Raw genomic sequence first — 27,521 nt, 5'->3', positions numbered from 1 at the left:
CGCAGGCATGGCCGGACCGTTGGTGCAGGGGGGCGGGTCGCGTCAGCTGCGTGACATCACACGCAGCCATTGCGACCCGGGGCAGCGAAGTAACTCCTGAGATGCAAAAGCATCACCGCTGTGCGATGTTTTTGCATTACTGCGGTGGGGAAGGGGCCGCACTGATATGCGGGGCAGACTAGCCCTGTGCTGGGCGTCCCCCCCCCCGCATGTCTGAGTGCCTGATCGTAGCTGTGCTAAATTTAGCACAGCTACGATCAACTCGGAATGACCCCCACAATTTTATCTCTTGCCAAGCTTTGATAAATACCCCCTTAATCTATTAACAGTTACAATTAAAAGTTTGCAGCATTGTCTATTGATTTTATTTTGTCTCCTATATGTCATTGTTCTTTTTCCTCTCCTCCTAGTACAAAGCCATATTAGACTTATTACTATTATTATTGGTAATTTTACAGCTGTATAATTAGGCTGCACCTACTCATAATTGTTGTTAAAATCAATCACAGTACCACAATTGATGCAATAATGTAACATGCAATAATATCCTAACATATTGTGCCATGAAAAAATCCTTTGGTTTAAATACAAAGTAACATGGTTTAGTTTCTAGTACTATAGTATTACTAAAGCTGGGTACACACTGAGCCATATATCATCCAATCCGGAGGATTGGACCGACATATCGCTCACAATGGCGCTATTGGGTGGTGTGCACTATATAAGGCCGATATGCAGGTGCTCGTGGCTGCTAGTGCTGTCGCCAGGTTTGATGTGCTGCATATGAAACCTGACAATATTGCTAGCGTTCTGCAGTATGCTAATGAAGAACAGAACATGACCATTCTGTCCTTCAATAACATCGCTCAGTGTGTACCCGGTTCCGATATGTCGGCCTATCGGGCTCAAGCGTGTACCCAGCTTTAGTGAGGTTGAAAAAAACCCAGCAAGTTCAACATTCTAAATAAAAGATCATTGATCCTGATGAAGTCACAACAATTCCTCTGAAGAATCTATAAAATTAACTTCACTAGTTTGGGGGAACTGGGGTCCTTCTGGGACTCATACATGGAAATAAAATTACTTCCCTGTATCTGTCAAGCCACCTTTTGTAATTTACTATTGTTATCCTTCTATTGAAAGACAGGCATCCAACAAAGAGGTGCAGTAATTTTTCTCGCAAAATAAAAACTGGCTTATTTTTGCGATTTTTGCCCGATGGTCATTATCGGGCTATCCAATTATAGCCCGCTTTTTTCGTGATGCTTACTTATCAGGGAAAATTCATAATCAAGGCTAATAGGATAGCCCCAGGCGAGTCAGTTAGCCACAGTAAATTAGTGCGGTTAATTGGATACCCCCCAAATACTTAAAAGTATGCAGTGATTTTGTCAGAGCTCCCTACTAAGACCATGAATCCCATAGTTCTGCTGTTATCACAGTGATAAAGCCCTTTCTATACCGGTGATGAACATTTTTTTCCTCCAGTTGCAGTGGACATAGCCCTATCACTTGTACAGTCCTGGCTGTAAAAAGCTTGTTGGACAGATTTTGTATTGGCTTTCAATTCTGGCAATACGTGGTTATTAGCTCGATAGAGGGGTGTATTGGTGCTGTATCTAGGTGCTTAGTCAAAGTGCAAATACAGCTTTTCCAGGTAAGTAAATTAAATGGTGCTTTACTGGCGACATAATAACTGAAACAAAACAAAAACAGCCTAGCCCACATTCAGGGCACTATCTCACTGCTTGGCCCCTCTCTACATGGAGAGCTAGTCTGCAACCGAAAAGTGTCTCTCATGGAGTGATAAAGTCTCACACTCTGCTTCCTGCAGAGTAACACAAGTTTCTCTGACGTCCTAGTGGATGCTGGGGACTCCGTAAGGACCATGGGGAATAGCGGCTCCGCAGGAGACTGGGCACAGCTAAGAAAGATTTAGGACTACCTGGTGTGCACTGGCTCCTCCCACTATGACCCTCCTCCAGACCCCAGTTAGAATCCTGTGCCCGGCTGAGCTGGATGCACACTAGGGGCTCTCCTGAGCTCCTAGAGAGAAAGTATATTTTAGGTTTTTTATTTTACAGTGAGATCTGCTGGCAACAGACTCACTGCAGCGAGGGACTAAGGGGAGAAGAAGCGAACCTACCTAACTGGTGGTAGCTTGGGCTTCTTAGGCTACCGGACACCATTAGCTCCAGAGGGATCGACCGCATGGAACCGGCCACTGATGTTCGGTCCCAGAGCCGCGCCGCCGGCCCCCTTACAGACCCAGAAGCAAGAAGAGTCCGGAAAATCGGCGGCAGAAGACATCAGTCTTCACCAAGGTAGCGCACAGCACTGCAGCTGTGCGCCATTGCTCCTCATACACACTTCACACTCCGGTCACTGAGGGTGCAGGGCGCTGGGGGGGGGCGCCCTGAGCAGCAATAAAAACACCTTGGCTGGCAAATATATCACAATATATAGCCCCAGAGGCTATATATGTGATAAATACCCTGCCAGAATCCATAAAAAAAGCGGGAGAAAAGTCCGCGAAAAAGGGGCGGAGCTATCTCCCTCAGCACACTGGCGCCATTTTCTCTTCACAGTGCAGCTGGAAGACAGCTCCCCAGGCTCTTCCCTGTAGTTTTCAGGCTCAAAGGGTTAAAAAGAGAGGGGGGGCACTAAATTTAGGCGCAATATTGTTTATACAAGCAGCTATTGGGGGAAAAATCACTCAGTTATAGTGTTAATCCCTGCATTATATAGCGCTCTGGTGTGTGCTGGCATACTCTCTCTCTGTCTCCCCAAAGGACTTTGTGGGGTCCTGTCCTCAGTCAGAGCATTCCCTGTGTGTGTGCTGTGTGTCGGTACGGCTGTGTCGACATGTGGGATGAGGAAGGTTACGTGGAGGTGGAGCAGAGGCCGATAAATGGGATGTCGTCCCCTGTGGGGCCGACACCAGAGTGGATGGATAGGTGGAAGGTATTAACCGGCAATGTCAACTCCTTACAAGGCTGGATGACGTAAAAAGCCGTGGGACAGCCGGCTTCTCAGCCCGCGCCTGCCCAGGCGTCTCAAAGGCCATCAGGGGCTCAAAAAAGCGCCCGTTACCTCAGATGGCAGACACAGATGTCGACACGGAGTCTGACTCCAGTGTCGACGAGGTTGAGACATATACACAATCCACTAGGAACATCCGTTACATGATCTCGGCAATTAAAAATGTGTTACGCATTTCTGACATGAACCCAAGTACCACATAAAAGGGGTTTTATTTTTGGGGAGAAAAAGCAGCCAGTGTTTTGTTCCCCCATCAGATGAATGAATGAAGTGTGTAAAGTAGCGTGGGTTCCCCCAATAAGAAACTGGTAATTTCTAAAAAGTTACTGATGGCGTACCCTTTCCCGCCAGAGGATAGGTCACGTTGGGAGATATCCCTTAGGGTGGATAAGGCGCTCACACGTTTGTCAAAAAAGGTGGCACTGCCGTCTTAGGATACGGCCACCTTGAAGGAGCCTGCTGATAAAAAGCAGGAGGCTATCCTGAAGTCTGTATTTACACACTCAGGTTATATACTGAGACCTGCAATTGCCTCAGCATAAATAGTGCTGCTGCAGCGTGGTCTGATACCCTGTCAGATAATATTTATACTCTAAGACAGGGATAATAGTTTGCTAACATAGAGCATATTAAAGACGTCGTCTTATATATAAAGGATGCACAGAGGGATATTTGCCGGCTGGCATCCAGAATTAATGCAATGTCCATTCTGCCAGGAGGGTATTAGAAACCCGGCAGTGGACAGGTGATGCTGCCTATAAAAGGCACATGGAGATTCTGCCTTATAAGGGTGAGGAATTGTGTGGGGATGGTCTCTGGGACCTCGTATCCACAGCAACAGCTGGGAAGAATTTTTTTTTACCTCAGGTTTCCTCACAGCCTAAGAAAGCACCGTATTTTCAGGTACAGTCCTTTCGGCTTCAGAAAAGCAAGCGGGTCAAAGGCGCTTCCTTTCTGCACAGAGACAAGGGAAGAAGGAAAAAGCTGCACCAGCAGCCAGTTCCCAGGATCAAAAATCTTCCCCCGCTTCCTCTGAGTCCACCGCATGACGTTGGGGCTCCACAGGTGGAGACAGGTGCGGTAGGGGCGCGTCTCGGGAACTTCAGGGACCAGTGGGTTTGCCCACAGGTGGATCCCTAGGTTCTGCAAATAGTATCACAGGGATACAGGCTGGAGTTCGAGGCGACTCCCCCTCGCCGTTACCTCACATCAGCCTTGCCTGCTGCCCTCGGAGAAAGGTAGTACTGGCGGCAATTCACAAACTGTACTTCCAGCAGGTGAAATCAAGGTACCCCTCCTTCAACAAGGCCGGGGTTACTATTCCAAAATGTTGTGGTACCGAAACCAGACGGTTCGGTGAGACCCATTCTAAAATTGAAAGCCTTGAACATTTATATACGAAGGTTCAAGTTCGAAATGGAATCGCTCAGGGCGATTATTGCAAGCCTGGAGAATTTCATGGTATCACTGGACATCAAGGATGCTTACCTGCATGTCCCTATTTACCCTCTTCACCAGGAATACCTCAAAATTGTGGTACAGGATTGTCATTACCAATTCCAGACGTTGCCGTTGGTCTGTCCCCGGCACCGAGGTATTTACCAAGGTAATGGCCGAAATAATTATCCCGTACTTGGACGATCTCCTTATAAAGGCGAGGTCCAGGGAGCAGTTGTTCGGCGGAGTAGCACTATCTCGGGAAGTGCTACAACAGCACGGCTGGATTCTGAATATTCCAAAGTCGCAGCTGGTTCCTACGACGCGTCTACTGTTCCTGAGTATGGTTCTGGACACAGAACAGGATAAAAAGGGTTTCTCCCGGAGGAGAAGTCCAAGGAGTTGTCGTCTCTAGACAGAGACCTCCTAATACGTATACAGGTGTCGGTGCATCAATGCACGCGAGCCCTGGGAAGGATGGTAGCTTCTTACGAAGAAATTCCATTCGGCAGGTCCCATGCAAGGATTTTCCAGTGGGATCTGTTGGACATGTGGTCCGGGTCGCATCTTCAGATGCATCGGCGGATAACCCTGTCTCCAAGGGCTAGGGTGTCGCTGTTGTGGTGGCTGCAGAGTGCTCATCTTCTAGGGGGCCGCAGATTCGGCATACAGGACTGGGTCCTGGTGACCACGGATGCCAGCCTTCGAGGCTCGGGGGCAGTCACACAGGGAAGAAACTTCCAAGGCTATGGAAAAGTCAGGAGACTTCCCTACACATAAATATTCTGGAACTAAGGGCCATTTACAATGCCCTAAGTCAGGCTAGACCCCCGCTTTAACACCGGCCGGTGCTGATCCAGTCAGACAACATCACGAGGGGTCGCTCATGTAAACGACAGGGCGGCACAAGAAGCAGGATGGCGATGGCAGAAGCCACAAGGATTCTCCGATGGGCGGAAAATCATGTGTTAGCACTGTCAGCAGTGTTCATTCCCGGAGCGACCTCCACCCGGGAGAGTGGGGACTTCATCCAGAAGTCTTCCAAATGATTGTACACGTTGGGAAAAGCCACAGGTGGACATGATGGCGTCCCACCTCAACTAAAAGTTACAAAGATATTGCGCCAGGTCAAGGACCCTCAGGCGATAGCTGTGGACGCTCTGGTAACACCGTGGGTGTACCAGTCGGTGTATGTGTTCCCTTCTCTGCCTCTCTTACCCAGGGTAATGAGAATAATAAGAAGGAGAGGAGTAAGAACTATACTCATTGTTCCGGGTTGGCCAAGAAGAGCTTGGTAACCAGAACTCCAAGAAATGATCTCAGAGGACCCATGGCCTCTGCCGCTCAGACAGGACCTGCTGCAGCAGGGGGCCTGTCTGTTCCAAGACGTACCGCGGCTGCATTGGACGGCATGGCGGTTGAACGCCGGATCCTGAAGGAAAAGGGAATTCCGGAGGAAGTTATCCCTACGCTAGTTAAAGCTAGGAAAGAAGTGAACGCTAACCATTATCACCGCATATGGCGGAAATATGTTTCGTACTGTGAGGCCAGGAAGGCCCCAAAGGAGAAATTTCAGCTAGGTCGATTTCTGCACTTCCTACAGTCAGAGGTGACTATGGGCCTACAATTGGGTTCCATTAAGGTCCAGATTTCGGCTCTATCGATTTTCTTCCAAAATGGAACTGGCTTCACTGCCTGAAGTTCAGACTTTTGTTAAGGGAGTGCTGCATAGTCAGCCCCCGTTTGTGCCTCCAGTGGCACCGTGGGATCTCAACGTGGTGTTGGATTTCCTGAAGTCACATTGGGTTGAGCCACTTAAATCCGTGGAGCTATAATACCTCACGTGGAAAGTGGTCATTCTGTGGGCCTTGGCGTCGGCCAGGCGTGTATCAGAATTGGCGGTTTTGTCATACAAAAGCCCTTATCTGTATTTTATATGGGAAAGGCGAAATTGAGGACTCGTTCCCAATTCCTTCCTAAGGTGGTATCAGTTTTTCATGTGAACCAACCTATTGTGGTGCCTGCGGCTACTTGGGACTTGGAGGATTCCAAGTTACTGGACGTAGTCAGGGCCCTGAAAAGTATATGTTTCCAGGACAGCTGGAGTCAGGAAGACTGACTCGCTATTTATCCTGTATGCACCCATCAAGCTGGGTGCTCCTGCTTCTAAGCAGACGATTGCTCGCTGGATCTGTAGCACGATTCAACTTGCACATTCTGCGGCTGGACTGCCGCACCCTAAATCTGTAAAAGCCCATTCCACGAGGAAAGTGGGCTCTTCTTGGGCGGCTGCCCGAGGGGTCTCGGCTTTACAACTTTGCCGAGCTGCTACTTGGTCAGGGGCAAACACGTTTGCAAAATTCTACAAATTTGATACCCTGGCTGAGGAGGACCTTGAGTTCTCTCATTCGGTGCTGCAGAGTCATCCGCACTCTCCCGCCCGTTTGGGAGCTTTGGTATAATCCCCATGGTCCTTACGGAGTCCCCAGCATCCACTAGGACGTCAGAGAAAATAAGATTTTACTCACCGGTAAATCTATTTCTCGTAGTCCGTAGTGGATGCTGGGCGCCCGTCCCAAGTGCGGACTGTCTGCAATACTTGTATATAGTTATCGTTAACTAAAAGGGTTATTGTTGAGCCATCTGTTGAGAGGCTCTGTTATGTTCATACTGTTAACTGGGTATCATATCACGAGTTATACGGTGTGATTGGTGTGGCTGGTATGAGTCTTACCCGGGATTCAAAATCCTTCCTTTTTGTGTCAGCTCTTCCGGGCACAGTATCCTAACTGAGGTCTGGAGGAGGGTCATAGTGGGAGGAGCCAGTGCACACCAGGTAGTCCTAAATCTTTCTTAGCTGTGCCCAGTCTCCTGCGGAGCCGCTATTCCCCATGGTCCTTACGGAGTCCCCAGCATCCACTACGGACTACGAGAAATAGATTTACCGGTGAGTAAAATCTTATTTTCGGCCTGGCTTGGCTAGTTGCCACAGCTTCACAGTTGCAATTCAGAGGTTTTCCCTGTCTCCTACAGCCAAGATCCTAGCCACCAGTGACTTCCAAGCACACAGTGGTCTCCGTCTGCAGTCCCACCTGGACTATCTGACTGCTAGAAGCCCAAAAGGCACCATCTAGGGGGTCAATCCAACTAGCAGCAAAGGTTGCTATATGCTGTTGCTGTGGCATTTCGATGCCGGCAACGGCACCGGATCTTGCACCCTTCGTGGGCTGGTTTCAGTCTGAATTTGCAACAAAATTGCTCGGACCACTATGGGGTGACGAGCACTTTTTTTGCAAATTCAGCCTGCCGTAAAGTGCGGCCACTGCCGTGATGACTCGCACCATGAAATCATCACGGACAATTGTATTGACCCCTAGGTGTGTTCACATGCTCCTTTTCTTCTTTATGTGGGTGGATCCCTCCAGCCACGCACAATGGTCCTAATTCAGAGTTGATCGCAGCAGCAAATTTGTTAGCAGTTGGGTAAAACCATGTGCACTGCAGGGGGGGGGGGGGGGGGGGGCAGATATAACTTGGGCAGAGAGAGTTAGATTTGGGTGTGGTGTGTTCAAACTGAAATCTAATTTGCAGTGTAAACATAAAGCAGCCGGTACTATTTACCCTGCACAGAAACAAATTATCCCACCAAAATCTAACTCTCTGCACATGTTATATCTGCGCCCCCCCCAGCAGTGCACATGATTTTGCCCAACTACAGTTAGCCAGTCTTTGAACCTTTTTAACTATATCTTTCTTATACAGAGATGCTTAAAATGATCCCCTATATTTAAAATGTGGCCAAATGTGATTTATACAATGGTAAACCTACATTTGCTTCTTGTAAACCTATTCCCTATTATATTAATCCCAATTTATAATTAGCTCTCTCAGCAGCTGCCTGATACTGGGTACCACTACCCAACTTTATTGTTCATTAGTCTACCTAAAGGTGGTCGCACACGTTTTAGTATTACAGTCAATATTGTGCCATTTTTTACTGTACAGGTTGAATATGTGGCGGATATTGCCACTGAAAACTGACCACGGCCAGGCTGAGTGTGTGAGCAGTGGAATAAGGTGTAATTTGGTCTGTCGGCCTATTGTTCTGAAATGCAAGATCTCCTCCTATTTGTCCTCCCACAAGTCCAGGGGATTGAGCTGCAGCACTGGGCCATGTTTGGCTTGTTTAAACCCATCTCAGATCTACACAGTTCCAGTCTCAACACATGACATGTTTCTTACATTAAATCTCATGTGCCATTTCTGTGCCCAACACATCATTTGGTTCAAGTTATTGTGCATTGATTTAATGTCCTACTGCATGTTAATAACCCCCAAAGCTTAGTGTCATCTGCAAATATTGACACCTGGCTTCTTAGGCCTTCAACAAAATTATTAATAAAAGCACTGAAAAGTATATAACACAGTAAAGCTCCCTGAGATACCGCACCTGTATCTTTTGCCCAGTCTGAATGTTTTCCATTAATAACCACCTTCTGCTTCCTATCCTTTAGTCAGTTATCTACCCATGTACATATTATTTCTCTAGCCACAGAATTTTTATGTGATTTAATAATATGTTATATGCAATTCCGACCAACTGCTTTGCCAAGATCCAGTCTGCAATTTACTTATTACAAGTAATCAGATTTGACATGACTGGTGCCTTAAAAAATCCAACTAACTCCCTCTTTCTTTTATGTTCACTCATATATTTCTGGATTTATCTATTACTTAAAATGTTTTAACCAACAATGATGTCAGGCTCACTGCCCTATAATTCCCAGTGTGTTATTTTGTTCCTTTTTAAAATATTGGGATGATGTTTGCCTTCTTGTCCAGAGCTAAAAAGCGAGCAACAAAGATAGTAAAAGACCAGCTACACCCCGGCCACAGCATGTTTTACTTGCTTCCTTCAGGCAGGCGTTACAGGGCCGTCCCCGCCAGGTCCACCAGAAGCCTCAAAAGTTTCTTTCCCCAAGCGGTCCACCTGCTGAACTCCTGAACATTGACTGACTAGATGTACATGTAACTAACTTGTGTCCTACAGTATTCCTATCTGTATGGCTGTACTTACCGCCCCGCCCCCCCACCTGCTTATCTGTTACCTACTTGGCTGTTGTATAGCAAACCGAAGACAAATTCCTAGTATACGCAAGTATACCTGGCCAATAAAGCTTATTCTAATTCTAATTCTTCTGGTCTTAATGTACTGATCCTATTATGAGGGAGTTCTTAAATACACATTATTGTAATAGTTGTTTATGTATAACTGAACATAGCTACCTTAGCACACATGGGTGGATACCATCTGGGACAGGTGCTTTATCTATCCTAATCTTGTTTAATCATATAGGTACTTTTACTTTAGATAAGTACACGATCGAATCACATTTTATGACCACCAGCTAATAGCCAGAATAACCGCCATGTGCAGCACAGACAGCAGCTAGAGGGGCTGAACTGCCGTTTTAGACACACGTCTTGTAGCCCCCAGGTTTATTTTGACTGTGAGATGCTCCACTGTAGCGTGTCGGTCAGTCAGCCCTTACGCACCTTCATAACCGACGTTCACCTCTCACATCAATGGAACGTGGTGCTGCAGTTTCCACGTCTGTTATTTGCAATGGTGCCATTTGTCCAGTCATGATACACCTTCACCACAGCCGCACACGGAATCGTTCACAAACTGCGCTGTTTCAGAAATACTGCCACTCTTGTCCCAAAAGCCGATAATCATCCCTTATTTGCAACTCGGACAAAATTTACCCTTTTACCCATGACAGTAATGAGTGATATGTGGGCAGACTGCCTATCGCACACCATATATACCTACCAAGCCAGCGCACGACACGTGACGTACTTCATGGGCTACGCACTGCCTACGCCAAATGTAGAAGGTGGTCATAATGATGTGACTCGACCGTGTAATTTCTAATTGTGTGCATGGGCTATTGCAACATGTTTCCTCGTGCTGTTTCCTTCTTTGCACACCCATGTAAATATAATCTATTTACGTATTTATGTTACAATCTATCTATCTTCATCTTTAATCTTTCCTGTGCTATCCCTTTTGATGTGTAGTTATTTATTTATTTGAAAATCTTTTTTTCAACTAGACTTGTTTTTTTATTTGTGATCATTTAAATTCCTGTCTTTGCTATTTTTATCTTTCATTTATATGGCTTGGCTGCATTTCCGTAGCAGTGTCAATAGCATCATTTTTGTGTTTACAAATTTGTGACATTGCTTATATTTAAGTAACGATCTGATCAATTATAAACTGTATCATTACCATTGTAAAATATATATAGTATGTAAAAGTTCCAGAACTGACTGACTGGAGATAGTTGGTAACCTTATAATGTACTTCACCACAAGCGACTGCTCTCTGCTATCACTCATTGGAGGATTGGAAACGTGCCCTGCAGGACCTTCATTAGTCTTTCTGACGACAACGCTAAACACATAGAGAAAAATAACTACCAATTGATCAAGCCCTTGTCACAAGTATCTTTAATTCTGATAAGAGCCTGAAACTTATACATATATTAGTCATAGTTGCCAAAGTTTCCAGTGGATTGCGCAAATTGCTTCATCATACTACAGAGTGGGGTGCATGAGGGTGCAAATGTTATCATCATGGTGGCTTGTGCCCGCTGCTTCTCGGTCTGTGCCAGCTTCAGACAGGCCCTCTCAGGGGTCCAAGAGCTTACCCATTGTTGTAGAAATCCCGCACATTCCTGTATAGCCAGCAAGGATAATATTAGTGAGTGTTATGATTATTATTAAGCTTTTTTTTTAGGTTAGCATTTGGGTATAAATGTGCATATATATATATTACTTATTTCTCTAACGTCCTAAGTGGATGCTGGGGACTCCGTAAGGACCATGGGAATAGCGGCTCCGCAGGAGACTGGGCACAAAAGTAAAGCTTTAGAACTACCTGGTGTGCACTGGCTCCTCCCCCTATGACCCTCCTCCAAGCCTCAGTTAGATTTTTGTGCCCGAACGAGAAGGGTGCACACTAGGTGGCTCTCCTGAGCTGCTTAGTGAAAAGTTTAGTTTTAGGTTTTTTATGTTCAGTGAGACCTGCTGGCAACAGGCTCACTGCATCGAGGGACTAAGGGGAGAAGAAGCGAACTCACCTGCGTGCAGAGTGGATTGGGCTTCTTAGGCTACTGGACATTAGCTCCAGAGGGACCGATCACAGGCCCAGCCATGGATAGGTCCCAGAGCCGCGCCGCCGGCCCCCTTACAGAGCCAGAAGACAGAAGAGGTCCGGAAAATCGGCGGCAGAAGACGTCCTGTCTTCAACAAGGTAGCGCACAGCACTGCAGCTGTGCGCCATTGCTCTCAGCACACTTCACACTCCGGTCACTGAGGGTGCAGGGCGCTGGGGGGGGGCGCCCTGAGACGCAATAAAAACACCTTGGATGGCAAAAAAATGCATCACATATAGCTCCTGGGCTATATGGATGAATTTAACCCCTGCCAGAATACACAGAAAAACGGGAGATAAGGCCGCCGAGAAGGGGGCGGAGCCTATCTCCTCAGCACACTGGCGCCATTTTCCCTCACAGCTCCGTTGGAGGGAAGCTCCCTGGCTCTCCCCTGCAGTCACTACACTACAGAAAGGGTTAAAAAAGAGAGGGGGGGACTAATTACGCGCAGTATTAAAAATACAGCAGCTATAAGGGGAAAAACACTTATATAAGGTTATCCCTGTATATATATATAGCGCTCTGGTGTGTGCTGGCAAACTCTCCCTCTGTCTCCCCAAAGGGCTAGTGGGGTCCTGTCCTCTATCAGAGCATTCCCTGTGTGTGTGCTGTGTGTCGGTACGTTTGTGTCGACATGTATGAGGAGAAAAATGATGTGGAGACAGAGCAGATTGCCTGTAATAGTGATGTCACCCCCTAGGGGGTCGACACCTGAGTGGATGAACTGTTGGAAGGAATTACGTGACAGTGTCAGCTCTGTATAAAAGACAGTGGTTGACATGAGACAGCCGGCTACTCAGCTTGTGCCTGTCCAGACGTCTCATAGGCCGTCAGGGGCTCTAAAGCGCCCGTTACCTCAGATGGCAGATATAGACGCCGACACGGATACTGACTCCAGTGTCGACGGTGAAGAGACAAATGTGACTTCCAGTAGGGCCACACGTTACATGATTGAGGCAATGAAAAATGTTTTACACATTTCTGATAATACGAGTACCACCAAAAAGGGGTATTATGTTCGGTGAGGAAAAACTACCTGTAGTTTTCCTGAATCTGAGAAATTAAATGAGGTGTGTGATGATGCGTGGGTTTCCCCCGATAACAACTGATAATTTCTAAAATGTTATTGGCATTATATCCTTTCCCGCCAGAGGTTAGGGTGCGTTGGGAAACACCCCCTAGGGTGGATAAAGCGCTCACACGCTTGTAAGAACAAGGGCTCTACCCTCTCCTGAGATGGCCGCCCTTAAGGATCCTGCTGATAGAAAGCAGGAGGGTATCCTAATATGTATTTACACACATACTGGTGTTATACTGCGACCAGCAATCGCCTCAGCCTGGATGTGCAGTGCTGGGTTGGCGTGGTTGGATTCCCTGACTGAAAATATTGATACCCTAGATAGGGACAGTATATTATTGCCTATAGAGCATTTAAAAGATGCATTTCTATATATGCGTGATGCATACCTCCCAACATGACCCTCTCCAGGAGGGACAGAATGCTCTGCTTCTGGACTTCCCTCTTAATTTATGATTGCCATCACCTGTGCTGAAACACCTTTCTTATCCACTAACCTGTTCAAAACAGGTGCCGGCAAATCATACATGAAGAGAAAAATCCAGAAGCAGAGCATTGTGTCCCTCCTGGAGAGGGTCATGTTGGGAGGTATGGTGATGCACAGCGGAATATTTGCCGACTGGCATCAAGTCTAAGTGCGTTGTCCATTTCTGCCAGTAGAGGGTTATGGACACGACAGTGGTCAGGTGATGCGGATTCCAAACGGCATTTGGAAGTATTGCCTTATTAAGGGGAGGAGTTATTTGGGGTCGGTCTTTCAGACCTGGTGGCCACGGCAACAGCTGGGAAATCCACGTTTGTACCCCAGGTCGCCTCTCAACATAAGAAGACGCCGTATTATCAGGCGCAGTCTTTTCGTGGGCAAGCGGGCAAAAGGTTCCTCATTTCTGCCCCGTGACAGAGGGAGAGGAAAAAGGCTGCAGAAATCAGCCAGTTCCCAGGAACAGAAGCCCTCTCCCGCCTCTGCCAAGCCCTCAGTATGACGCTGGGGCTTTACAAGCAGAATCAGGCACGGTGGGGGCCCGTCTCAATGAATTTCAGCGCGCAGTGGGCTCACTCGCAAGTAGACCCCTGGATCCTTCAGGTGATATCTCAGGGGTACAAATTGGAATTCGAGACGTCTCCCCCTCGCCGTTTCCTAAAGTCGGCTTTACCGATGTCTCCTTCTGACAGGGAGGCAGTTTTGAAAGCCATTCACAAGCTGTATTCCCAGCAGGTGATAATCAAGGTACCCCTCCTGCAACAGGGAACGGGGTATTATTCCACACTGTTGTGGTACCGAAGCCGGACGGCTCGGTGAGACCGATTCTAAATCTAAAATCTTGAACACTTACATACGGAGGTTCAAATTCAAGATTGAGTCACTCAGAGCAGTGATTGCGAACCTGGAAGAAGGGGACTACATGATGTCTCGGGACATCAAGGATGCTTACCTTCATGTCCCAATTTACCCTTCTCACCAAGGGTACCTCAGGTTTATGATACAGAACTGTCACTATCAGTTTCAGACGCTGCCGTATGGATGGTCCACGGCACCCCGGGTCTTTACCAAGGTAATGGCCGAAATGATGATACTCCTTCGAAGGAAGGGAATTTTAGTTATCCCTTACTTGGACGATTCCCTGATAAGGGTAAGATCCAGGGAACAGTTGGAGGTCGGTGTAGCACTATCTCAGGTAGTGTTGCGGCAGCACGATTGGATTCTCAATATTCCAAAATCGCAGCTGATTCCGACGACTCGTCTTCTGTTCCTAGGGATGATCCTGGACACAGTCCAGAAAAAGGTGTTTCTCCCGGAGGAGAAAGTCAGGGAGTTATCCGAGCTAGTCGGGAACCTCCTATAACCGAGCCAAGTCTCAGTACATCAATGAAATGGTTCTGGGAAAAATGGTGGCTTCCTACGAAGCAATCCCATTCGGCAGATTCCACGCGAGAACTTTCCAGTGGGACCTGCTGGACAAATGGTCCGGGTCGCATCTTCAGATGCATCAGCGGATAACCCTGTCACCAAGCACAAGGGTGTCTCTCCTGTGGTGGTTGCAGAGTGCTCATCTTCTAGAGGGCCGCACATTCAGGACTGGGTCCTGGTGACCACGGATGCCAGCCTGCGAGGCTGGGGAGCAGTCACACAGGGTAGGAATTTCCAGAGCTTATGGTCAAGCCTGGAGACATCACTTCACATAAATATCCTGAAGCTAAGGGCCATTTACAATGCTCTAAGCTCAGCAAGACCTCTGCTTCAAGGTCACCCGGAGTTGATCCATTCGGACAACATCACGGCAGTCACCCACGTAAACAGACAGGGTGACACAAGAAGCAGGGGGGCAATGGCAGAAGCTGCAAGGATTCTTCGCTGGGCGGAAAATCATGTGATAGCACTGTCAGCAGTATTCATTCCGGGAGTGGACAACTGGGAAGCAGACTTCCTCAGCAGACACGACCTCCACCCGGGAGAGTGGGGACTTCACCCAGAAGTCTTCCACATGTTTATAAAACTCGACAAGTATTGCGCCAGGTCAAGGGACCCTCAGGCAATAGCTGTGGACGCTCTGGTAACACAGTGGGTGTACCAGTCAGTGTATGTGTTCCCTCCTCTGCCTCTCATACCCAAGGTACTGAGAATTATAAGATGGAGAGGAGTAAGCACTATATTCGTGGCTCCGGATTGGCCAAGAAGGACTTGGTAACCGGAACTTCAAGAGATGCTCACGGAGGATCCGTGGCCTCTACCTCTAAGAAGGGACCTGCTCCAGCAAGGACCCTGTCTGTTCCAAGACTTACCGCGGCTGCGTTTGACGGCATGGCGGTTGAACGCCGGATCCTAAAGGAGAAAGGCATTCCGGATGAAGTCATTCATATCCTGATCAAAGCCAGGAAAGATATAACCGCAAAACATTATCACCGCATTGGCGAAAATATGTTGCGTGGTGCGAGGCCAGTAAGGCCCCGACGGAGGAATTTTTCAACTAGGTCGATTCCTACATTTCCTGCAAACAGGAGTGTCTATGGGCTTGAAATGGGGGACCATTAAGGTTCAAATTTCGGCCCTGTCAATTTTCTTCCAAAAAGAACTAGCTTCAGTCCCTGTAGTTCAGACGTTTGTGAAAGGGGTACTGTATATACAGCCTCCTTTTTTGCCTCCAGTGGCACCTTGGGATCTAAATGTAGTTTTTGGGTTCCAAAAGTCACATTGGTTTGAACCACTTAAATATGTGGAGTTAAAATATCTCACATGGAAAGTGGTCATGCTTTTGGCCCTGGCCTGGGCCAGGTGCATGTCAGAATTGGCGGCTTTATCCTGTAAAAGCCCTCATCTGATTTTCCATTCGGACAGGGCGGAATTGAGGACTTGTCCTCAGTTTCTCCCTAAGGTGGTTTTCAGCGTTTCACCTGAATAAACCTATTGTGGTGCCTGCGGCTACTAGGGACTTGGAGGACTCCAAGTTGCTAGACGTTGTCAGAGCCCTGGAAATATAGGTTTCCAGGACGGCTGGAGTCAGAAAATCTGACTCGTTGTTTATTCTGTATGCACCCAACAAGCTGGGTGCTCCTGCTTCTAAGCAGACTATTGCTCGTTGGATTTGTAGTACAATTCAGCTTGCACATTCTGTGGCAGGCCTGCCACAGCCAAAATCTGTAAAAGCCCATTCCACAAGGAAGGTGGGCTCATCTTGGGCGGCTGCCCGAGGGGTCTCGGCTTTACAACTTTGCCGAGCAGCTACTTGGTCAGGAGCAAATACGTTTGTAAAATTCTACAAATTTGATACCCTGGCTGAGGAGGACCTGGAAATCTCTCATTTGGTGCTGCAGAGTCATCCGCACTCTCCCGCCCGTTTGGGAGCTTTGGTATAATCCCCATGGTCCTTACGGAGTCCCCAGCATCCACTTAGGACGTTAGAGAAAATAAGAATTTACTTACCGATAATTCTATTTCTCGTAGTCCGTAGTGGATGCTGGGCGCCCATCCCAAGTGCGGATTGTCTGCAATACTGGTACATAGTTATTGTTACCAAAAAATCGGGTTATTGCTGTGGTGAGCCATCTTTTCTAGAGGCTCCTCTGTTATCATGCTGTTAACTGGGTTTAGATCACAAGTTATATGGTGTGATTGGTGTGGCTGGTATGAGTCTTACCCGGGATTCAAAATCCTTCCTTATTGTGTACGCTCGTCCGGGCACAGTATCCTAACTGAGGCTTGGAGGAGGGTCATAGGGGGAGGAGCCAGTGCACACCAGGTAGTTCTAAAGCTTTACTTTTGTGCCCAGTCTCCTGCGGAGCCGCTATTCCCATGGTCCTTACGGAGTCCCCAGCATCCACTACGGACTACGAGAAATAGAATTATCGGTAAGTAAATTCTTATTTTAATTGTAGAAACCGTAAAATACAAGCTTTACAAGTGTGAGGTGTGATAGGAAAAACATTGTTTTATACAATAAATTGGTTAGACTGTAATACGCTGTTTATGTAAATAATATCTTACATATGTGATAGTTTGGTCCTTTCTATGAGGCCAATTCTGACATAATGAAGGAAGCATTATAGGTGGATTGGTACTTGTATAAAGGTGTTGGGTATGTGTGACCACCGGTCACAATACCAACAGCGAGATCCCAGCTGTTGGATGGCCGGCGGGGGGGGGGGGATTTTCAGCTGCCTGGATCGGTATTGTGACCGGCGGTCTCCTGATATTAATTCCCAGTCTGCATTAGTGCACACTGCTCTTAATAGTGTAAGCACACAGAGATTGTAAGTGAAAATAAAATGCATAAAAATAAATCATTGCAGCTAACAATAAGTAGCATCTAAATAATAAAGTTCCATACAGGGTCAGATGTTTGAAGCTGCACAGTGGTGTAGTAATGAATACATAGACATGTCACCGAGTTACTAGCATTGCTTGCAGCAGTAAGACATCATAGTCAGGCCTCCTGTGATATTACCTGTGCCAGAGTAGTATATATTATTTATTTATTAACAGTATCTTATATAGCTCAACATATTCCGTTGCACTTTACAATTAGAGCAACAGTAATAGAACAAAACTGGGTAAAAACAGACAGACATAGAGGTAGGAAGGCCTGCTCACAAGCTTACAATCTATAGGGAAATAGGCATTGATACACAAGGATAGATGCTACCTATTGCATAATGGTCCACCAGATTGCTAGGTTCTTAATGGGTTGTATGATGATACCCCGCAATGTTGGCCAAGTGTCAGGAGGGTGTGAAAGTAAAGAAAGACAAGATATGTGATGTTATGTATACTGTACAGAGAGGATGTAATCAGATAGGGATCACCGAAGGTTATGTGGGTGGGTCTGGAATTTGATAGGCTTACATAGACTGCATTTACTATGAGGACGCCTCTTTCTATGTCACGTTACCTGTCACTATATATCTGTATATTAGTACATAGTGACGAGGAGAAAGACTGAGGTCCCCCGAGTTCAAGCCTTCATAAATGTTAATTACATTGATCCAGGGGAAGACAAAACACAAGCTCATAGTCTGACATTGTCAATTTACCCTCCCAGGATAAGGGGGAGGGGGTGGGGGGGTTCAAGCTTACTGACCCCAAAAATATCAATCACATAAAGTAAAAAAAGGGTGGTCCACGGTTATTATCAGTGACACATAACTTTGTTGTAATAGTCCCTCTGTGATGTGCAAAGTTTAGAACTATGCCAGTGATTTAGAAGGAACGATTAGTGTGTAATAATAGTGTGAAGTGTTTCTCCTGAGAACATACAAACTAATGAGCTAGTGTAACGTGATGGTCTGACAGATAAGTCTGTGGCACAGGGAGGCAAAGTGATCATGTATTAGTCACCCAACCACATCTGTTCCCTATGAGTATTGCATATCTATGTATATTTTTATAGTAAAGTGGATTGTCAGCGATTCTGTAAGAATAATATATTACGATAGCACTGTATATTAATATTAATATAAACATGCCCCTGAGTGCTCTCCTCCCGGTCCCGGATGCAGAGTTTAGGTCAGGCGGTTTGGCTTGGCATCAGGCCAGCGCTGAGTATACCAGAGGCCTATCCTTATCAGAGAGGTTGCAGCTTTGTGGGAGTGAGATCAGCTCTGCTTAGCTCACACAGCTCTTCCCCCTTGTGTAGAAAGCTGTGGTTTCTGAGGAGAAAACTCTCTTTGATGATTGAACTCCGAGCCATTGCATTATCTTATTGCTTTAACCCAAAAAAGAGAAACGTTTTACTTTTCTCTGCACATACAGATTTTTTTTCATAATTTTGCTAACCGATTACACAGAACATGTTCATTTGCGGACTCATCCTATTACATACCCTCCAACTGCACCTTTTTAATAGGTACAGTACCTTTTTTATGGTCTGTACCGATTTTTGGCTCTCTAAACTTCCATTGAAAGTATAGGAAAAGGGGCGTGGTAAAGCCCCTTTTCTCATTTGTACCGATTTTTATGTGTAAAATGTTGGAGGGTATGCTATTACTGTTAGCATAGTCCCAATCTGCTAATTGTCAATTTCTGCAATGGTCTTACCTGTAACATTGGCTGCACAGTGTAAACATGGGACAATAGACATAACAAGTTCATCAATAACAGTTAAGAAATAAAGGTGAAAAGTATTTGTATGTCCAAGAAAGGACATTATTTTTCTGCAGGCCGGGGCTGAGGCTAGGTCTGGTTACTGTCACTTGATTACATTTTATGTATACCATGCACAAAAACCAACCAGCAACCTACAATAACCATATATTATTTTCTGTCCTGTTTATACAGATCTCCAGCCTGTCACATATTGCGAGCCAGCCTTCTGGTGCTCTATCTCCTACTATGAGCTGAACCAGCGAGTGGGGGAGACGTTTCATGCTTCCCAGCCCTCCATGACAGTTGATGGATTCACAGACCCATCAAACTCTGAACGTTTCTGCCTAGGTCTTCTCTCCAATGTTAATCGCAATGCTGCTGTGGAACTGACCCGGCGACACGTCGGTAAATCTGGTTCTCCCCAGAGTGTGTAGTTGCAGTTGTGTGATGAGCAAGGGGCATACAGCAATTGTATACAACTGTTCTGCAAAAGTTATCTTATAGCCTATGGGCAGTGCATGCAGCCATTTTGTGGGAAGAACCAATATAGTCACACGAATGCCATTCACTAAGCTCAATGCCTCAGTGATGTCATCATAAGTTTCTAGTCAGTGATGCCATCAGAAGTTCCTAGTCAGTGATGCCATCAGAAGTTCCTAGTCAGTGATGTCATCAGAAGTTTCTAGTTGATTGTTTCACAAAATATTTAGTGTCATTTGCTCTTTATGAATTGAAAATAATGATTTAGTTACAATGGCATTATGTATCTGCAAGTTTCTATGTCCAGAAAGTATAAGAATCTTCAAAGGCACATCCATAAGTGATCTGTATGTTCCCAGCTTTTAGATTAATATATGCAGTACCTGCAGCACAACGAATGTAAGTGCAGAAATCCTTTGCCTCCTCAGTGGGCTGCATATCCTCTCTATCGCCTGTAGGTTGCTGTCACGTACTGTAGTAGGTGACAGGGGATTGCTGCCTGGCTAACTGTGCTTAGGGTGTAGTACGGCTGACCGGCGGTCTCCTGACCGCCGGTCAGCATACCGCCGCCGGGATCCCGGCGGGGAGGGGCGAGTGCAGCAAGCCCCTTGCGGGCTCGCTGCGCTTGCCACGCTGCGGGCTCGGTGGCGACCTGTGGTCGCCACGGGTTCTATTCTCACTCTATGGGTGTCGTGGACACCCACGAGTGGAAATAGTTCCTGTTGGTTGGCACTGTCCCTGACCATCGGGACAGTGACCCGTCGGGCTGGTGGAGGAGGTCATGTGACTGTCGGTCAGCTGACCGGCGGTCACATGAATACCACCCCTGTGCTTATCTGTTGTGTCTGGTTAGTGTGACATAAACATTAGTCTGAGAAAAATGTCCCCTTGCAATGGTGGCTATCCCTCTCTGGATTCTTACTATTTTATTTCCAAAGCACCAACACATACCGTAACTGTTTACAGTAACAAGGATTGTGCCATCTCGGTTGTCCATTTACACTTTTCCGTTGGTTCCTGCTATGAATATTGTTCTGAGCTTTGCTTTTTCTTTTTACTGACAAATGAAAATCTGCCTTAGACTAAATAACTGGAACAATTCAGCCCTCTCGTTAATTCAGTGGTTACCAAAAATTTTCCATCCTGGACCTTTGAATGTGAAAACAGAAGACCTCCCATAATATGAATCCCGTCCAACAGGCGCTGTAAGAGCCCAGTGTGTAACCTCAACACACAGCGTTCCCCCTTCCCGCATACTCCCACAGGACAGACCCAAGTTCCATTATTATGCAATACACCAAGGAGCATCTAGTCATTCATCACTACTATGTGCTGACATGTTGTACATGATCCTATTCCTGTAATGCAGAGCTACGCTCTATGAATCCTGCTTAATAAAAGTTCAAGTTGCCTTACATAAAAAAAAGGAAAATAACTGTTTAGAAATATAAATAAGTCAGAATAACTTGATGGAAGCTGATGGCTCTGACATTGCATTTCCATTTGCTCTGTACTTGTGTGCAAGCTGTTGCTGGTTATCATTTACTACATATAAAAAGGAGCTTATTGTGTGTCTTTCATGTGGCCTAAACACACTATGTGTATAGGAAAGTGAGATTCCAGTCATTGTTTTGGATTTAGAAGTTTCTATATCATTTTACATATATTTATGAATGTTATTAGCAATTCTTTATTAATGCTCGGCAAGGTGAAGTTTGGGTTATAGTGAGAAGATAGCAATATCTGCGTCCCCAGTGGGTGTGGTATGTTAGGCAGATTAGACTTAGGTCGACCACTATTGGTCGACAGTAAGTAGGTCGACGTGGTTTCTAGGTCAACTGGGACTCTAGGTCGACATGTACTAGGTCGACACGAGAAAAGGTCGACATGAGTTTTTTTTACTTTTTTTTGTGTGACCGGGAACCCCAATTAGTGCTTCACTTGCCATGCTTTGGGCAAGGTTACGGTTCCCAATTGTAGTCCACATGGATCGTAAAGTAGGAAAAAGTAAAAAAAATGAAAAACAAAATGTGAAAAACGCATGTCGACCTTTTGTCATGTCGACATAGAACATGTCGACCTAGAGTCCCTGTTGACATAGAAACCATGTTGACCTACTTACTGTCGACCAATAGTGGTCGACCTAGACAGCGTCGACCTACTTACTGTCGACCTAAAGACCGGATCCCGTCCCCAGTATAGTTACAGAGCTTTTGGACTTGTTTTTAATACTGACAAATTTCTAATTGCTTTTCAGGCAGAGGAGTTCGTCTGTACTACATTGGAGGGGAGGTGTTTGCCGAATGTCTCAGTGACAGCGCAATATTTGTACAGTCCCCGAATTGTAACCAGCGCTATGGCTGGCACCCCGCTACCGTCTGCAAGATACCGCCAGGTAACCAGAAGAGTAGCACACTGGACAAAGTGTTCCTTATTTCCCTAACACTATTAGAAACATGCTGGTTAGGATGCTATGGGGTAAATTTACCTAGGTGGGAGTTTTTTTTTTATAGAACTGGTGATGTTGCCTATAGCAACCAATCAGATTCTATTATCTTCTAGAAGCAGCTAGATAAATGTTAAGTAGAATCTGATTAGTTTCTATGGGCAACATCACCAGTTCTAAAAAAGAAAAACCCCCCACTTTAGTAAATATACCCCTATATCTTTCTTAGCACTAGTTTTGCTAAATGTCCCCTCAGTATGGGGACATTTAGGATTTGGCGGTCACTTTTTGCTGATAACTGGAAGGGCTGTAATGCACACTTGTCCTCATTACGCCACTACACTACTGCACAGTACAGTCACTGCTGCGAGTGTAGTATGTGATCCTGGCGCCAGGATCCCGACCACCGGCATGCAGGCAGCGGGGTGTGCGCAAAAGAGCCCCTTGCGGGCTCGCTACACTCGCCAACCTGCGGGCATGGTGGCGTGTATTTATTCTCCCTCCAGGGGTGTCGTGGACACCACAAGAGGGAGAATAGTTGTCGGTATGCCGGCTGTCAGGATTCCAGCGTTGGTATGGTGAGCGCCGGGATCCCGACAGGCGGAATATCAAATGCCTCCCACTGCTGCATATGTCAGATGTACTGTGTATGTTGGCTGCTGTCTAAATAAATGTAGTAACAACATAGTACCAATCAATATGTGGAGCTTGTGGCGATTTTTTTGTTCAGGCAGGCGTCATGGAGCCATACGACAAGCAGTTGGTATAGATTTAGTGGATGTATTTGCAGAACTGACAATGAGGGAATTGATTATGAATTCTCCACAGATCATGCTTGCATCTTTCTCTCTCAGGGTGTAATCTGAAGATCTTTAACAACCAGGAATTTGCTGCTCTCCTGGCCCAGTCAGTAAACCAGGGATTCGAGGCCGTTTACCAGCTGACCAGGATGTGTACTATACGGATGAGCTTTGTCAAGGGTTGGGGAGCTGAATACAGGTTGGTAACAGAGGATATCAGGTTCTGTTGTTCCATCCAAGCTTAGCGATCTTGCTGTGGAAGAGTTTTACAAAAGAACTCTAGTAAAAATCCATCACTCAGGGTTACATTGAACAGTAAATTATTAGTAGGAACAGTGGCTTGCCTCCAGATGGCCAGGTATATATGAGAAGGTGATGAATGAAGCAGGTTTGAAGTCCTTAGTTCCTTCACATCCTACCGTCTAGTTCATTGATTATAGGGAGTGACATTTATTTCTGGGATCTCCCATATGAATTTGGTTGCGGCTACCCAAAGTCCAGCCGCAGTGTCCAGGGAGGTGACGACGCTGTGGCAGATGTCATTATTTGGAGGGTGTAACACGCACTGGCTGCCAGAGAGTAACATTCTGCTATTGTGGGAGCAGCAGACACCCAGAGCAGATCCCAGCTTTGTCTGCCGGGTTCCAGATGTTCAGTGACCATTTATACTGTTAACTATTTTGCGCTAGTGGCGGATTGTAGCGTGCTGTGGCAAAATAAGCCCAGTGTTTTTGGGTGTATTTGGTGTCGAATTGGTTAAATCTCATCTTCCACACTTGACAGCCAGTTTCAGCCCTGGCCCCCAGCCAGGGGAGTTAATGGAACCCAGATGTGCCTCTGTTTGGCAGCCTCATTACTGAGCCTTAGATTTCTCGCTCACATTTCACTAACTTCTTCCTTTCTTAACCCACTCGTGCCCAAAGCTTCAAAAGTCTCTGTATAGTTTGCTGTTCTAAACAAGTCATGCAAAACTAGCAACTGTTGTCTCTGCACTCCTGTGTGATTTTATTTCATTTAATCAGAGACATTTTAAGTGATCTCCCTGTGTTAAAACTTGGAAGTAAGGTCACCATTCTAAATTCTGACTTTTGAACTACTGTAGCATGGATGTCACTTGAAATTATTACTAGAGATCTATTCAGATTAGTATTGCTAATAATAGGTATTAATATTCGTAAAGTCTGACCAGTAGCAAGTCTGCATGACAACATACCAGGAAGTATCTGGCCAATAGGCTTCTTATAAAATAACTGCAGATTGTGTTACCTAACGAGTGTTTCTATGTCCGCAGGCGCCAGACTGTGACCAGCACACCCTGCTGGATCGAGCTACATCTGAATGGCCCCCTGCAGTGGCTGGATAAAGTTCTTACTCAGATGGGTTCTCCAAATATTCATTGCTCTAGTGTCTCATAGAGCAACGTGGCCACGTCACAGACCCTCATAGACTTGGAAAAAGTCCACACAGAGCAACATCCCATGGCAAGCGGTTACTGCCAATCACTTGAGAGAAAGTGATGCTTTACCACAGATCTACTGTGTGTTACTATGTATTGACTTCTCATTGATCTGGAACTCTTAACCCACGTACTTGGTGCGTTACCTGCCTCGGTGGCCAGCATTATTGGACTATAAGACGCTGCTGCTGTTTTCTGCTCTTGATGCAGGGAACCCAATGACATTAAGGACATTAAAAAGGCAAGACTGCTAAACTTTCATACAGACTTGACTTGCAGTTACTGATGATAATAAAGTCACTGAAACTCAGTGTAAAGATAAAGCACAGGTTTTGTGATACAGGGTACAGTTGTTTTTTTTACTGCAGATATCAAACAGAACGTCTCAAGTATTAGGTCCTCTCGCTGATGTCCTGAAGTAGATGTGTGACTGTGCCTTTAATACATTTTCTAATGTGGATCTTTGCTGCATTGGTGACCAGTCCCATTCAGACATTTGCCGAATTTGTTGGAACAGATGTGTCTCTTCCATGTGGGGAAGGTCTACAAATGGGAAGGTCTACAAATGTCACATAGCAGCATGCTTTTTGTAGTTGGTTCCTCAGCTGGAAAGCAGGTTAGACTGCTGTTACGTTTCTCACAAACTTCTAAGAAATAGCAACTGGAGGAAAGCATTTCATTGTGAAGTGTTCATGTCTTTTGTGTCATCGCCTGAGTGTGAAGCCTGCTGTTCTACAGGTACATCTCACTAAACCCAAATTGTGGGGTGAGGGCGTTACTCCCACCATAAGCGGGTGAGAATCATTCCAGCTCTTCTGGATAGCACTTTGTGAAATCTTTAACCCCTCCTTTCCTGCACAGTTTTGGATGTGCTTTACTTCCTAAGGCTGGGTATATGTAACTAAGCAGCATGTAGACTAGAGACCAGCAACCTGTGGCTCTCCGAGTGACATGGATCTATGCTAGTAGGGTACCCTAAAACATATAGCTTTTAGCACAGCCATGGAGCTGAATGTTTGCTGGTTTATGGACTAGTGCGCACACAGTCCTATAGGTTCCCATTTACAAAGAGATCTCTGGGCTTGATTCTGTGTGTCATGCCATTCAAAGTCCTGAGTGATTATACCCTATGATTCTGAGGTGAATTCATACTTGTGATCACACCGCCCCCCAGCCCTCCGGACTAGCAATGGCACTTACACCTACCCCACACTAGGTGTAGAAGATGGTCCTAAGTACTATCAGATACGAATATAGCTCACGACACATGTAGTTGTGTCAGCATTCGAACTTACATGTGACTCAGAATCGGCACATCTGTCTCTTGTACTCTTTTTTTTCTAAAAATGAGCTAAGAATAACCCCCCCACACACACACTCTATATTTATTTACAGAGATCAGTGACACCCACAGGTCCCTGATAACACTGCAGGGGTACACTGTCTGTTCCCAGTGTTTGCAGCTGCTGTTAGCTAACGCAGTATTACACACGCTCTTAATGCTGTGTGTAGTTAAAGCTGACTATAGTCCAATGTATTTGTAGCATGTGCTGGGGGTTTTAGCCCTCACCTATTTGTAGCATGAAAGAACTGGTTTGCTCACAACCGTAACAAATTATTTCTGTTTTTCTGCCTTTTTTTTTATGAATTCAATTGCAATTTCTGCTTTTTATGTGGTCTTGTGTGAATGGATAATGTCTTTTTTCCTATGTATTTTCTGGGAGTTTTGGTTACTTTCTTATTTTACATGTTTGTGTGGTTTATGTACTTTTGAGTTTTTGTTTAGCTATATACCCAATATATGTCCCCAAAATAGCCTCCTGGCTCTGATGAACTGAGGTTATCTGCCTCAAGCAATCAGTCACAGAGGTTAAAAAAAACCAATATTCAATATATCAGTGATATAATTAAAAATGAGTAAAGTGCATTATTGTCACCATCTTACCCTGCCCTTATTTTCATTTCTTGTGTAAAATTGTGATTGTGAATGTAAATAAAACCTTTCCACGATTGTCTTGTTTACCTGAAGTTAAAGTGAATAATATTCATAAACTCTGTATTTTATAGTTGTAATCCTATGAAAAAATGATGTATTGGTTCTTTACATAAATCACTTTTGTTTACTTTAGGAAGATACATGATGGCAGGATTTGTTTGTTGTTTTCATCCAGTCACATGAGGTAATATAAAGAGGACCTTTATAAAGTGCGTTTTGTCTGCACAGGAACGAGCTTGAGTGCGGAGTCTTGAAGTGGATATTCTCTTTGTTGGGAGACTTATAGTTCTGTGGTAAAGAAAGATATCCTAGAGAAATACACATTTATGTTAAACAGCTACAAAACTATCTGTTTGTGGAATTGCAGTTTTAAATGGAGTCTCAAGAACAAAGCAGAATTCCGTTTATGAATCGCTTCAGTTTAATCTTCAATCTTGTTAAAAGTAAAAATGTGCAGCAACCAAATGCCTGAGGAACGTATTGCAGGATGCCGATAACATACAATAATTTGTCGGAGCACATGAAAATGCAGCCAAACACCCATTATAGGTTTCTTAAGGGACAGGGAAAACTAGTGTACAATCTGGAAAGGTGTAAATGAGGGGGAGGTGTGAAACAACCCAAAACTAAAATAGCACAGAGGAAAAATGAAATGTACAAAACAATTTGCAACTGACCACATTGGAACATTTTGGTAAGTTTGCTCAGGCAGTCAGTGCTCTAAACAGTTTTATTTCCATGAAAAATGACATCTGTACTTTAAAATAGAATGTTACCTTCACAAACTGGCCCTTCCATTCTATACAGTGGCTGGAAGGAACAAAACGTCTCACCCCTTGTCACATCTTAACACTGACCAACATAAATCTCATTTGCGAGTCCCTCCCTTATTTGGTTGTGCCTGTGAGGATGCTTAGTTCTTCAACCTCTCATTTGGGCTTATTTAGTTAAAACTGAGGAAGTGGTTGGAGGGGAGAAGCTTATAT

General features: G+C 45.5%; 1 protein-coding gene across 3 annotated transcripts in view; it reads left to right on the top strand.

Annotated features, from left to right (window-relative positions):
- Window positions 1-26,561, top strand: part of SMAD3 (SMAD family member 3) — a 251,863-nt gene extending 225,302 nt beyond the window's left edge. For 2 of the 3 annotated variants that reach the window (XM_063925564.1, XM_063925561.1), the window contains exons 6-9: window positions 19,550-19,762; window positions 22,095-22,232; window positions 23,138-23,282; window positions 24,375-26,561. In XM_063925564.1, coding sequence (XP_063781634.1) covers window positions 19,550-19,762; window positions 22,095-22,232; window positions 23,138-23,282; window positions 24,375-24,498 — 620 coding nt within the window. In that variant the 3' untranslated portion in view covers window positions 24,499-26,561. The remainder of the gene's footprint in view (window positions 1-19,549; window positions 19,763-22,094; window positions 22,233-23,137; window positions 23,283-24,374) is intronic. The other variant, XM_063925563.1, reaches the window with a different exon arrangement.
- Window positions 26,562-27,521: the final 960 nt, after the last annotated feature.

The sequence above is a fragment of the Pseudophryne corroboree genome, chromosome 6, assembly GCF_028390025.1.
Source record: "Pseudophryne corroboree isolate aPseCor3 chromosome 6, aPseCor3.hap2, whole genome shotgun sequence".
NCBI lineage: Eukaryota > Metazoa > Chordata > Amphibia > Anura > Myobatrachidae > Pseudophryne > Pseudophryne corroboree.
Note: the sequence above shows the minus strand (reverse complement) of the source record. Positions and strands in the feature narration are given on the sequence as shown.